General features: G+C 48.5%; 1 protein-coding gene across 1 annotated transcript in view; it reads left to right on the top strand.

Moving 5' to 3' along the window:
- The window catches only part of Daam2 (dishevelled associated activator of morphogenesis 2), a 57,329-nt gene that overhangs the window by 20,428 nt on the left and 22,858 nt on the right, over positions 1-14,043 (top strand). Inside the window, exons 8-14 of the mRNA XM_059244119.1 lie at positions 3,116-3,219; positions 5,088-5,154; positions 6,192-6,309; positions 8,774-8,912; positions 12,490-12,548; positions 12,686-12,870; positions 13,613-13,912. Coding sequence (XP_059100102.1) covers positions 3,116-3,219; positions 5,088-5,154; positions 6,192-6,309; positions 8,774-8,912; positions 12,490-12,548; positions 12,686-12,870; positions 13,613-13,912 — 972 coding nt within the window. The remainder of the gene's footprint in view (positions 1-3,115; positions 3,220-5,087; positions 5,155-6,191; positions 6,310-8,773; positions 8,913-12,489; positions 12,549-12,685; positions 12,871-13,612; positions 13,913-14,043) is intronic.

Raw genomic sequence — 14,043 nt, 5'->3', positions numbered from 1 at the left:
CAGAAGGCTCTGGGCGGTTTCCTTCAGCAGTAGCGTGGTGCATTGTGGGTCAGGCACAAATCTCCAATGAGGCTAACATGTCATGCCTGGGGGCGGGGGTTGGAACTTCTTTGTGAGCAGAGAAAAACCTTTGGTCCTTCTTTCTAGAGACCCACTTTTGGACTGCTTCCTAAGTTAGCTAGTCGTGTTCTTCTAGGAGGGTTAGAAAGAGTGGCTTCTGGTTTCCCTTCTTCTGGGGACAGAATTCCCAGTCCCTTATGACAGTAATACTAGAAAAACCTGAAAACTGCTGAAGTCTCAGGTTCTAAGGCAAGTGAATGTCCTAATCAAGTTCAACCCAAAGGACAAAAGCAGCCAAGAGAGACATTGACAGTCTCTCCTCTTCCCTCCCTCTTGCCAGAATGCCTGTGTGTTCATGTTCGTGTGTGTGTGTGTGTGTGTGTGTGTGTGTGTGTGTGTGTGTACACGCAGTTCTCCTTACCTTAATTATATCAGATATTCTAGGAAATAATCTATTCCTCAGATGGTGACATCATGTGACTTTGTCAGTACCAGCTTTTTAAGACTGTCATTTCTCCTGATCTGTTGGTAGTCATACCATGCCAGGAAAATTTTAAGACTATGAACTGTCTTAATTACTTCTCTGTTGCTGTGATAATACACCATGACCAAGAAAAATTAAGGAAGAAAGAGTTTATTAGGCTTACAGTTTCAGAAGGTTAGAGTCCATGACCATCATGATGGTTGACATGGCAACAGGCAGGTACTGAAACAATATATGAGAGCTCACATACTTATCAGCAATTGGGAAAAAGAAAGAGAGCTGACTGGGAATGGTGTGGATGTTTTAAACCTCTAAGCCACTCCCAGTGACACACCTCCAACAAGGCCACACCTCCTGATCCTTCCCAAATAGTTCCACTAACTGGAGACCAATCATTCAAATACATGAGCCTATAGGGGGCTATTATCATTCAAACTACTACATTCCACTCCTGGCCCCCATAGGTTTATGGCCATCACATAATGCAAAATTCATTTAGTTCAATTTCAAAAATTCCTGTAGTCTTTCATAGTCTCAACATCGTTTAAAAGTCCAAAGTCTTTTTTGAGAATCAAGGAATTCTCTTAACTTTTTACAACCCCTATAAAATCAAAAGACAAATTACATACTTCCGTCATACAGTGGCAAGAATACATATTACCACTCCAAAAGGGAGAAATGGGGCATGAGGAAATACTGGACCAAAGCAAAACCAAAATCCAGTAGGGCGAACTGCAAATCCTATCACTCTGTCAGATGTCAGAGGGACTAGACGGCTCTTCCCTCCAGCTTTGCTGGCTGCAGGACACATCTCTTTGGGCTGCAACTTTCCTCAGCAGACATTCCAAGACTCTGGCATCTCCAGCATCCTGGGTTCTCCAGTGCAGTCTGGACTTCTTCACAGCCTCACACAATGGCCTCTCTGGGCCTCTATACAGGGACATTCTACACACACACACACACACACACATACACACACACACACACACACAGAGTGGATTTCCTTAACTGAGGAGGAAGATTCCATAACCCCTTTACTCTTATATCATTCACAACTCTAGATCCAGAACCACATGGTGATGCTGCCAAGTTAGGCAGCCTCTTTGGAATGGAACCTGACCCCTCCTTGAATTCCATTTGCATAAGGCTTGATTTGCCACTCCATTTTAGGACCACAAACTCTGCTCTCACCCCAAAGATACCTCTCCTTTTATTCTATTTTTCTTTCTCTTCCTTGGCATAAGCCTTGGCTCCAACATTAAATTTCTGGGTGCTCTTTTCTCCTCAAACTTTACATTTGGTATTTCTTTTTGTTTCCCTCCTCCTTCTCCTTCTCCTTCTCCTTCTCCTCCTCCTCCTCCTCCTCCTCCTCCTCCTCCTCCTCCTCCTCCTCCTCCTTCTTCTTCTTCTTCTTCTTCTTCTTCTTCTTCTTCTTCTTCACTGTAGAGCTATCTAAGGGTGATCACTAATAACCACAAGACAATCAATATTAAAATCTGCCTTAAAATATCCCCTGCCAAGTGAAATCAATCCAAAACTCTTCAATCTATCAGATTCTTCGGGCAAGGGAAAACAGCAGCCACATTTTTTTGCAAAAATATCACGAGAATGGTCTCTAAGCCAGTTGCTAATATTATTCTCTTCTGAAACCTCTTGAGATGAATCTCCATGGTCCACATTGTTCGCAGCACTATTGACTTCCAAACCCCAACTAGTGTGGCCTGGTAAGCCCCACTTACAGAATTCAACCACGTTCCTAGTTCAAAGTTGCAAAGTCCAAAGAACATCATGGTCAGGCTTGTCACAGCAATAGCCCACTTCTTGTTACCAACTTCTGTCTTGGTTACCTTTTTATGCTATGAGACACCTGAGCAAGGAAACTTATATGAGAAACAGTTTGCTGGAGCAAACAGTTTCAGAGGGGAAGTCTGTGGTTATCATGGTGTGGAGCACAGGATGAGGCAGGCAAGCGTGGTGCTGGAGCAGAAGCTGAGAGCTTACATATGATTCACAAGCACAAGGCAGAGAGAGATAACTGTGAATGATGTGGAATAATGAAACCTCAAATCCCACCCCCAGTGACACACCTTCTCCAACAAGGCCACACCTCCTAACCCTTCCCAAACAGTTCCACCATCTATGGACCAATCATTCAAATATATGAGCCTACGGAGGTCATTATCATTCAAACCACCACACCAATCCCACAGATAAATAATACTAAGCCACTTTTACAAATGAGGAAGCAAAGACATGGCCAAGGGCATGAAACTAGAAAGCAGATCAGGAAAATAGCCAAGTCCCTGCCCTGTTCTTCTGCAGGACTGCTCATTGATACCAGAGGGCAAGTGAACACTGACCGGGGAGTGAAGTGGAGGGAACAGGGGCTGGTTGGCAGACTGGCTTTAGAGAAATAGCAAGGTGACAGTCCATCTCTGGAAGTGGTTCTAGATGAGCTGGCTGCACAATGTGACGTGGGACTATGGCTGAGGTGGGTGCCGACAGTCTGTGGGTGTTCCTCTTGGACACGAGATGAGCCACTGAGTCTGGTCCTCCCTTGGTGATCCTCAGGATAACCTGGAATTTCGCCTACATCTCCGGTATGAATTCCTGATGCTGGGGATCCAGCCAGTGATCGATAAACTCCGACAACACGAGAATGCCATCCTGGACAAGTAAGACCACAGTGACCCAGACCCACCATAAACCTGTGGTTACAGCTCCTCTTGATGGGGCAGCTAGGACCTTAGAAAAGGCTGTTTTCTTCTCCTGGGGACCAACTGCCATAGGAAGCCTAGTCTTAGAATCAGTACTCTGTGAGGCAGGTGAACCCATGCTGGCCTATAACATCCATGATGTTATAGACAGGTGAACCCAGTGGTCCCTAATCAAGGTAGATGATCTTCTGGGAGACATTTAGAAATTGGTGGGTGTCCTTTGGTTTTCAACCTTGTCAGGGAGAGCATTGCTGACATTTGTGGTTTTGAAGGGGCAGCAATGCTAAATGTCCAGCTCTACAGAGAACTGCCCCACCCCAAATGTGTGCTGTAAATACCCTGATGATCAAAATGCATGATCATGTTCTTAGGTGTCACCAGTGGGCCACACTGGTTCTGTCCCACGCACTTGTGCAAGCCACTTTGTTACACTGGGTGTTGAGAAGAGGGCAGGGGGAGCTCAGCAAGTGTGAACTCTTACTTTGCAAGTGCAAGGAACTGAGTCTGGATCTCCAGCACCCAGGTAAAAAGCCAAGTGTGGCTGTGTGGGGGCCTGAAACACCAACATGTGGCAGGGGAGACAGAAGGATTGCTGGGGCTTTCTGGCCACCACCAGCCTCAATCCAGGGCTCATCAAGAGACCCTGGATCAAGGGAATAAGGCCAAGAGAGACGGAAGGGACAGCCAACCAACACCATCCCTTGGTCTCCAAAAGAATACGTAATACATATGTGCATACAGCACAGACATATACCACACACAGACAGACAGACAGACACAGACACACACAGACACAGACACACACAGAGACACACAAACACACACAGACACACAAACACACACAGACACACAGACACACACACACACAGACACGCACACAGACACACACACATAGACACACACAGACACAGACACAGATACACACACAGAGACACAGACACAGACACACAGACACACACACACAGACACAGACACACACACACACACACACAGACACAGACACACACACAGACACAGACACACACACAGACACAGACACACACACACACAGACACGCACACAGACACACACAGACACAGACACACACACCAGGGTGAGGGAGAAGGAGACGAAAGAATCGATCATTTTCATGAGGAAAGGGGGCAGTGTTTCCATGGAGAGTAAGGGAGAGATTTGCTTTGAGGACTAAGTTGGAGATGATATGGTAATACCAGGAAGACAGATGGAAGAGAGTTGTCCTTGAAAGTGACTGATTTTATCCTCCAGGAGGTACCTAGCAGTGCCCAGAGGTGTTTTGAGTTGGCAAGTTGGGAGTGGAGCCTCTGTGTTTTTGAGACAAGGTTTCATGCTATAGCCCAGACTAGATACAGCTCAGGCTGGTCTCAAATTCATGATCCTTCTACCTTAGCCTCCCGAGTGCTCAGATTGCATATCTGATCCATCACGGTTGGCTAGGGCAGAGGGTCTACTGACATCTTACGGGTAAAGGTCAGGGATGCTGAGGAATAACCTGGAGCAGACAAAGCAGCTTCCCATCACCAAGGACAACTGTGCCTAACAAGTCAACAATGTCAAAGTGGAGAAATGCAGATCTGTGGTGACTGGACCTTGACATGATCACCCTAAAGGAAGACCATGAAGTCTTATCAAGGAGATGAGGGTTGGCTTATAGTGTATAGACTCTTTCTGGTCTTGCCTTAGCCTCACCTGAGTAAACTTTCAGCTAGTCAGTGGGATATTGAATGGGTTGGACCCCTCCACCAGGGATGTTCTAGCTTTAATAACACTTTCTCTGTACCCCTATTTACCCCCTCCCATCTATCTAGGCATTTAGACTTCTTTGAGATGGTCCGGAATGAGGACGACCTGGAGCTAGCCCGGAGATTTGACATGGTGAGGTGCCTCTGGGGTGGGACAGTTGTATGAGGTCCTGGGAAGTCCCATGACCACTGCTCCAGATCTTCGCTTAAAATCAGTCCCATGCTGGCCGGATCCCCAGTGGTACCCTGTGGTCAGGCCCTGTTTCTGAAGGAACCCTGGTGGTGTGCTTGCTCTGGGGGCCTCACCGCATGAGCCATACCTGGTCATCTCCCCCAGGAAACGAGAAGCCCCAAAGTAAGACAGCCAGCTCGTGGGTGAACATACTCAGCCTTGAGTCCTGTCCCCGGCTGGCTTTTCCCTGCTGCCCCCTAATTTCTCAAGTTGCCTCTTTCTATCCCGAGCCAGATGGTGCTTAGCGAACCAAACCTTTTCATCTGGGCCTTGCAGGCTCAAAATATGCACATCGCCCTTGTTTATGTGTATCATGTGATCCTACATAGCCAATAGCCTCATTTGGGGCAGGGCTACCACCCACTACACACTCACAAAGCCTGGGATTGCAGATAAGGAATCAGAGGTTAGAGAATTCAGCAGGTTACTAATTGTCCCGTACCTAGAGCGGATCTGGGCCTTGAACTCCAGGCCATCTGCTCCCTTGAAGCATCTATGCCCCCTTCCTTACCTTAGTGTGGCTCAGCTGTTCCTAGGCAAGGTGGTTTTACTCCTGCCTCTCCATGAGGCATTGGTCAAGCGTGGACATGCTTTGCATGTCACAACTTGAGGAGGGAGAAGGGAGGGGACCATTGGCATCTAGGGGGCAGTCACTAGGGACAGCACTAAACATTCTTCAAGACATGGAATGCCTCACCCTGCACCAAAGGATTATCTGCTCCAAGATGCCAGGGGTGCTGAGGTGGGGAAACCCGTCTGTATGATCACTACCACCACCCCTGCTTCATCCTTTTTGTCCCCGGATGATAGTCAGGAAAGGGGAGCTCCTCCCCGGAGAGGGACGGAGCTGGGAGGACAGAAATAGTAGCTCCCAGCTCTTTGTCTCTTCCTCGGCTGTCTGTCCGGCTCTGCCCTTCACTGCGGCCTAAACCCTCCAGGTTCACATCGACACAAAGAGTGCCTCCCAGATGTTTGAGCTGATCCACAAGAAGCTGAGGCACACGGAGGCCTACCCCTGCCTTCTCTCTGTGCTGCACCACTGCCTGCAGATGCCATGTGAGTACCCTGCTCACACCACCGCTCTCTCGGGCACCACCGCTCTCTCGGGCCTTGATCTCCATCCACCAGGTGGGGGTGAGCCTTTGATGGGGAGCTCGCTGGGCCTGGAACAAGTCCCTCTGTGCTGGCCTTCAGGAGGCCAGGCCCAGGGACTCCGGTTCCTCCCTCCTTGGGTTGCCTCATGCCACCCTGGGGGTGGGGCTAAGTACATGGTTGGAGCAACGCCAGCCTTGCAGTCCAACAAGCTGCCGTTTGATCATGACAAAAACGTATCTTCTGAAATCTGTTGATGGCAGGTACATTGAGTCTTCTTGTCATTTGCAAAAGGAAGTTTCATGTTTAGAGAAACAGAACAGATATGCAATGTTCATGTTGCTTTGTTTGTTTTGACTGTAGTGTGTGATTGTGTATGCAAGTGTGTATGCATGTGTGTACATGTGCATGTGTGTGTACATGTGCATTCATGTGTGCACCCACACATGTGTGAGCATATGAGTGCCAGAAGTCAATATTAGGTGTTCTTCAGTCACTCCCCACCTTATTTTTTGAGACAGGGTCTCACTGAACCTGGAGACCACAGATTCAGGTAGACTGGCTGGCCAGGGAGCCTCAGGGCTCCTCCTACCTCTGCCTCCCCAGCCCCTTTATAGAGATGCTAAGGATGGAACTTGGGTCCTAATGACTGTGTGGCCAGCACTTTACCAGGCTGACTCATCTCCCCAGCCTCGTGCTTGCTTTGTTTTTAAGCTTTAGCATTCTTGCTTACTCCTACTCTCTTTATAGACAACAAAGAGCATCTTGGGAGCAGGTGGCTGAGTTCTCAAGATCCATGTGTTCATGGGTAATAGTATGAGAATAAATTATTCAAGATTACTCATCGTTGCCCAGGAACGTAATTGGAAATGAACCTCAGCTGCATCCAGCTTTCCAAAAATAGAATATTTTGAAAATTTGTTTGGTCCTCTGTAACGATCAGCCTAATCAGGATCGCCAAAGTCACGGTGGTGTGGGTAACAACTACAACTTATTGTGTTTCAACTTGGGGCACATCTGATGGGAGCTTCTTAGCACACTGTTGCTGAACCTCAGGACAGCCTGTATGCTATTACTTTTGAGTGGGTTCTTCACATAGAGTTGTTGTTTTTCTTGGTTTGGGGTCAGGCTTTAGAGGAAGCATGTAGCTGTGAGCTGTGAGCTGCCTGCACACCGCATTCCCCAGGAACAGCAAACTGACAAGCTAACAACATGGTGTGGGGAGAATGGTAAGGGGAAGACAAAGACAGGGAGCCACACCAGGGAGCCACACCAGGGAGCCACAGTTCTCCAGACTTAGCCCAGGGCTGCACAAATGGCTGGCAGCTAAAGGCACTTGCTTCTTGAGTTCAGGTTTCCAGAACACACGTTTGGTGTCACACAAATACTTGTAACTCTAGCTCCAGGGGATCTGACAACTTCTTCTGGTCTTTGGGGACACAGACAGACATGTATAACACACACACATACACACACACACACACACACACACACACACACACACACACACACACGGAGGGACAGAGAGAGACATATATAATATACACACAGAGATATATATAATACACACACACAAACACACACAATTTTTTAAAATCTCAAATTCAGCCCAGATCTTCATGGAAGCTACTGGAATATGGTTTCTTCTGCTCCCAGAGGCTCCCTGTTTGGTGGGCCATAAGCAATCTGAATGGGGCTCCTCTCTTCTGCCTCTAAATGGGGCTTTGAAGACACAATTGTCTAGCTTGCAGGCAGAATTTGACGTCAGGATTAAAATAACTTTTCCTAGTGGCCATTAAAGATGAAGCGACCCAGGAAGGAGAGGTACTGACTCTTGTGTAGAAAAGAAGTCCACACCCAGGTGGACGGTGATACCTGAGGATGAGAAGAAGCCTTTGCCTTCATAGTTCAAGGTCATCTCCACCGAGAAGCCTCCCTGGGTCCACTCAGCCCTTCTTCAACTCCTCCTGATGCCCTTAGCACATATATGAGACCAGCTTCCATTCATCTTTTCTGTAAAGTGGAAACAAAGATAATCATGAAATCTTGTGTTACGTTTTCCCTGGAGACTTCATTATCGAGCCTGTTATATTTTCAAATAGATGCTTTTTATAGACAGTAGAAAAAACCGTTCACGTGCCCAGGGCACAGTATGCCCAGGGTCTCAACAAGAAAGAGGAAGCACTTTGCGCTGTAGAGAAACGTTAGGAGGGTTGACCAGGTCATGAAAGGCCATCTGCGGATGATGATGAGTTGACTGGATTGTGAGTCTCCATGACTGGCAGCAGCACTGCCTCTTCCGTCGGACCAGGAGCTTCCCGGGACGGGGAGGGCTTGCCTTGCTGGCCTGAGCCTAGGCAGTCATGGCAGAGCCAGGACTCCAGGGGTTCGAGGGCTCAGGACAGCCCCAATGCCTTCTGTCCCTCAGACAAGCGGAACGGTGGTTACTTCCAGCAGTGGCAGCTCCTGGACCGAATCCTCCAGCAGATCGTCCTCCAGGATGAGCGGGGCGTGGACCCTGACCTAGCCCCGCTGGAAAACTTCAACGTCAAGAACGTCGTCAACATGTGAGTTACAGCTGGCCTCTGACCTGGCCTCTGCCAGCTCTGCTTCTCTCCCTCTGGGCTCCCCTAGCAAAACTCAGCTCCCTCTCCAACCCGTGTGAGACTTCCGAAACTCTGTTCTGTAGTGTATAGAAGCCCCTGTCCAGTGTGGCAGCTGGGTTAGTTACTTTTCTTGTTTGTGTGGCAAAATACTTGGACAAAGCAGAGGGAGGGAGGGAGGAAGGAGGAAGGGAGGGGGAGGGAGGAGGGAAGAAAGAAAGGGAAGAAGGAAGGGAGGGAAGGAAGGAGGGAGAAAGGGAGGAAGGGAGGGAGGGAGGAAGACAGAAAAGAAGGGTGGGTTTCTTTCGGCTCATAGCTGAGTGTATAATCCATCTGGCCACAGGATCTTGAGGTTGCTTATCAGGGTGCAGAGAGAGAGATGATGTGGTGCTCAGCTGGCTTTCTCCTCTGGGGGGCCCAGTTCCCTAGCCCATGGAATGGTACTGGTGGGTCTTCTTTCCTCAGTGAACCCAACCTAAGAAATTCCTCACAGATATGCCCAGAGGTTTGCCTCTTTGGTGACTCTAGATCCTGTCTCTTGACATCATCTTTGACAGTCAAGATTACCCATGGCAGCAGCCGTTATTTGGCCTATGAGTATTGGACATACATGGCAAGTGTAACCGAGAGACCGGATTCTTCATTTGTCTCATTTAAATGTGAAGAACCCCATGTCATAAGTCTGCTGGTGACCGTGCTGGACAGCATGAGTGTGTGTTACACTCTCAACTCTGTTCTCCATGGTCCACTGCAAGGCTTAGCCAGAGGGACTAAGAGCATTTACACAGAGCACCTGCCTGTAGACTGTAGATCATGAGCCAGCCCAGTCCTCCAGTTAGGGCTGAGAATTGTTTTGTTTCTCCTTTATTTATTTATTTATTTATTTATTTATTTATTTATTTATTTATTTATTTATTTATTTATGTTTTGGAGTGTGTGTACATATGTCATGTGCATACCTATATATGCATGTTCACATGCGTATGCATGCACATGTAGGATGTGCATGTGGAAGCCAACCGACAATCTCAGATACTATCCTCAGGTGCATTGTCTGTCTCCTCTGAGATGAGGTCTCTCGTTGGCCTGGAGCTCCCTAATTAGGCTAGGCTAGCCAGTTAGAGAGCCGCAGGGACCCGCCCATCTCCACCTCCCTGTGCTGGGATTACAGGTGTGCACCACCTCACCTGTTACTTAAGCAGGTTCTGGGGATCAAACTCAAGTCTTGAGCTTTATCCCCGAGCTATTGCCTCAGCATGTCCTTATACTTCACACCAACAAACCCAGGACTGTGTAACGGCCACTGTGCACATAACACCAATAGACCCAGACCGTGTGACGGCCACTGTGCACAGTGTACAAAACACCTAAATACCAACGCTGACTCTTTACAGAAGGTTGGTGGCCACTGACATGGGACACGGCCATTTGAACATAAACCAATTGCATGAGTTGTCAGAGACCTTTTACAGAGGGTACTGGAAGACACACAGAAACCGTTCATGTTTACATTGGTGAGCTAATAATAAGACCTACCTTAATGTCCTGGGTATTTTTAATTAATTTTTTATTTAACTTTGATATGAGTTTGAGCTAATTGTCCTTCCAGGGACAAATTGCCTTCCTGATTTTGCATTCTAAAGCCAAATGCAAAGTGGATTTTAAATGACTCTCATTTTATTTGCACAAATGATCAAGAGTTGATTCTGTCCAACCCCTAACTGGTTTGTTGATCAAGTACAGCTAGTAAACTAATCACAAGGTGGCTTCAGTTGGTTTTCTGCAAACTCTCTGTATTATTTAGTGAGGAAATGTTTCCTGTGGCAGACGTGATGATTCCTGGGGTCTAGCAGAGCCTCTGTGTCTTCTTGGACTGCAGAAGTCTTTAAAATCACTTTAAGCTACTGCAAATGGGAGGGCTGGTCCCACATATGAACCAGCATATGAGACCTGATTTAGTTTTAAAGGTCTCTCCTCTGAGGCCCCAGAGGTCAGAATAAGAATGGGATGGTGGTATGTATGCATAGATGCGTGCATGTGGATGCCTGTGCATGTGTGTGGTATGACTGGCCTCTTCTTGTCTCTGCTCCATTTCTCCTCTGAGTGTGTCTGTGTCCCAGATCTACTGGATAACACAAGTTTCTGATATCCCTCATGATGCAGCTGGGGACAGGATGCAGGAAGGAGGAAGGGGAAAGGTCTTAGAGGTCTTAACTGACGGGCTGTGTAATAACAGGCCTCCTGCTTGTTGGGTGTGCACATGAGTGCATTGGGGTCCTCTAGAGTTCCTTGCTAAGAGCCTTTCCCTATAGAACCCAAAGCATGGACCATGCAAGAGGTTCCCCACCCCCATCAAGCTGGTTGTCTATCGCTTCTCTGGCAGCACACACTGGCCTAGAGTTTGATGTTTCCAGTTATCTGCTAAATGGACTCCTGGGCTCCATAGACAAATGACATCAGCCCCATTCAACCACAAGGGCCCAAACTGCCATCTGCTTCACTCACACAGGCTGTGTCAGCAAACTCTTGGGGCGCCAACAGGTCCCAGCATAGCCACGCTGTCTGAGCTGATTAACCCCTCTTTACCATCTGCATTTGCCTGGCCCCAAGTAGAACCAGTCTACCCTGCACTCCTCCCCAGACCAGGGAACATAATCAAGACTCTGTCCATGCCCAATGAACCACTTCTTTGGGTGGTAAAAGATGTAGCACCCCAATGACCACAGTAGCAACCCTCCAAAGAAATCTCACCATAGGCCAGCAAGATTGTTTAGCAAGAGTAGACACTTGCTGCCAAGCCTGATGGCCTGAGTTCAATCATGGAATCACATGCTGAAAGGAAAAGGAGAGTTTAATAAACCTGCAAAGTTGTCCTCTCTGATTCCACATGCATGGAATAGAAAAATAAACAAATGTAAAAATGCAATGGTAACTGGGCTGTCATGATGAGATTCAATCCCTCATAACTTTAGGGTCTGAGGAAAGGCTAATTTTAACACCTGTTAGAAGAGTTTGCTATGAATAAAGCTGTCCTGTGTCTCAGCTGTGCCCACAATCATGCTCCATCACTCCTCTGCTCTGCTGGGCGGATAGCTTCCCATGCCCTTACATGTTAGGCTGACATTTCTGGCTCTTAGATGTGTGTGTGTGTGTGTGTGTGTGTGTGTGTGTGTGTGTGTGTGTGTGTGTGTTATGTGAGTGTGTGTGTGTGAGTGTGTGCATAAGTGTGTCAGTATGCATATATTTGTGTGCATGTACTACAGACCGCCTGAGTTCAGTCTATCTAGCACTTACCTCTAATTCCTATCAACTGTCACACAGGGAGTTGAATTGGAAGTGACTTGGGGGTCCTTCCTGTTCTCATGGTCCATGAGGACACAGAAGGAGAATGGGCAGGAATGGGGACCTGGAGAGGCATGTGAGAAGCCTGTGTCTAGACAGATCAGAGATCAGGCTCTATCTCTGGGAAATAGAGATGCCTGTCTTCCAGGGAGAGGTGAGATAACATCAAAGTCACGTGGTCCCTTCCACTTCTCCACAGGCTCATCAATGAGAACGAAGTGAAGCAGTGGCGGGACCAAGCAGAGAAGTTCCGGAAGGGTGAGAGGGTCCGCCTAAACCGGCTACACCCACTCCCTGCACCCGTGCCCACCCTGTCTGGGACCCCATCTCCTCCCTCAGAGAAGTCATACCTGCTCCCTCTCCTCTCACTTTCCCGGGGGTCCTGTCCCCTCCAGAACACATGGAGCTCGTGAGCAGGCTGGAGAGAAAGGAGCGGGAATGTGAGACAAAGACACTGGAGAAGGAAGAGATGATGAGGACCCTGAACAAGATGAAGGACAAGCTGGCCCGGGAGTCCCAGGAACTGCGCCAAGCTAGGGGACAAGTGGCAGAATTGGTAGCCCAACTCAATGAAATCTCAGTACGCGTACACGGGCATCATCCAATTCCCATTCCTGTAGTTCAGCCAGCTCCCTGAGTTTCAGGTTAGAGTGGGCAGCGCAAGTGTGGGGGGAAGAGAAGAACCCCGAGATGAAGGAGAAGAGAAAGGGGGACCTTGAGCCACAACCCAAGTGGCTCGTTAGTCTGTGTGGGTGAGCCCTTTATGTTAACAAATTCAGGATGGGATGACACCGTTCCCAGAAGTGTATCTTGCACAGGAGTGCATGTAGAATTCCTGCCCCTTTTTTCTGGCTGGATGTCTCTGTGCAGCAAGTAGCCTGCACCACTGCATGCATGCATCCAGATGTTTCCCTTTTGGTTGTGACTTTGGTTGCCTAGTGTCTGTGTGTATGTTTAACTTAGTGTGTGTGTGTGTGTGTGTGTGTGTGTGTGTGTGTTCGTACATGTGTGTGCCTTTATGTGTGTGTCTGTATCTGTGTGTGTGCATGTGTACATGTGTGTGTGCATGTGCATGTGTGTCTATCTGTATCTGTGTGTGTGCATGTGTACATGTGTGTCTGTGTATGTGTGTCTGTGTGTATGTGTGTCTGTCTGTATCTGTGTGTGTGTTGGCTGTTTGAGATGTAGAGAGAGAAAATGGTGTCTCAATGTACATGAAGAATTGAAGAAGGCTCAGTAGGTAGGAAATGAGGATAATGCGGAGACTCGGTTAGCTTGAGTACTGATGGGCACACCATCTTGCCTTTTTTGTCTTCCCACAGACCGGCCCAGTGTCTTCCCCACCTCCCCCTGGAGGCCCACTTACCTTGTCTTCCTCCACAACAACCAATGATCTGCCTCCACCCCCACCCCCCCTCCCCTTTGCCTGCTGCCCACCCCCACCCCCACCGCCCCCTCCTCCCGGAGGGCCTCCTATCCCCCCAGGTGCTCCACCTTGCTTCAGCTCAGGCCTGCCCCTGCCTCAGGACCCCTTCCCCAGCAACAGTGCCCCACTCAGGAAAAAGCGCATCCCCCAGCCTTCACACCCACTGAAGTCCTTCAACTGGGTCAAGCTGAATGAGGTAAGTCACTGAGGGACCGACGGGCAGCTCCATGTCCTGCACCTTGCACTGCGCACAAGTCATCTTGATTCTCTGTTTGGTCAGGTGTCAGGGTGGGCATGGTGGGCACTGATGAGGGGCTTGCTGGAGTC

The sequence above is a fragment of the Peromyscus eremicus genome, chromosome 16_21, assembly GCF_949786415.1.
Source record: "Peromyscus eremicus chromosome 16_21, PerEre_H2_v1, whole genome shotgun sequence".
NCBI lineage: Eukaryota > Metazoa > Chordata > Mammalia > Rodentia > Cricetidae > Peromyscus > Peromyscus eremicus.
Note: the sequence above shows the minus strand (reverse complement) of the source record. Positions and strands in the feature narration are given on the sequence as shown.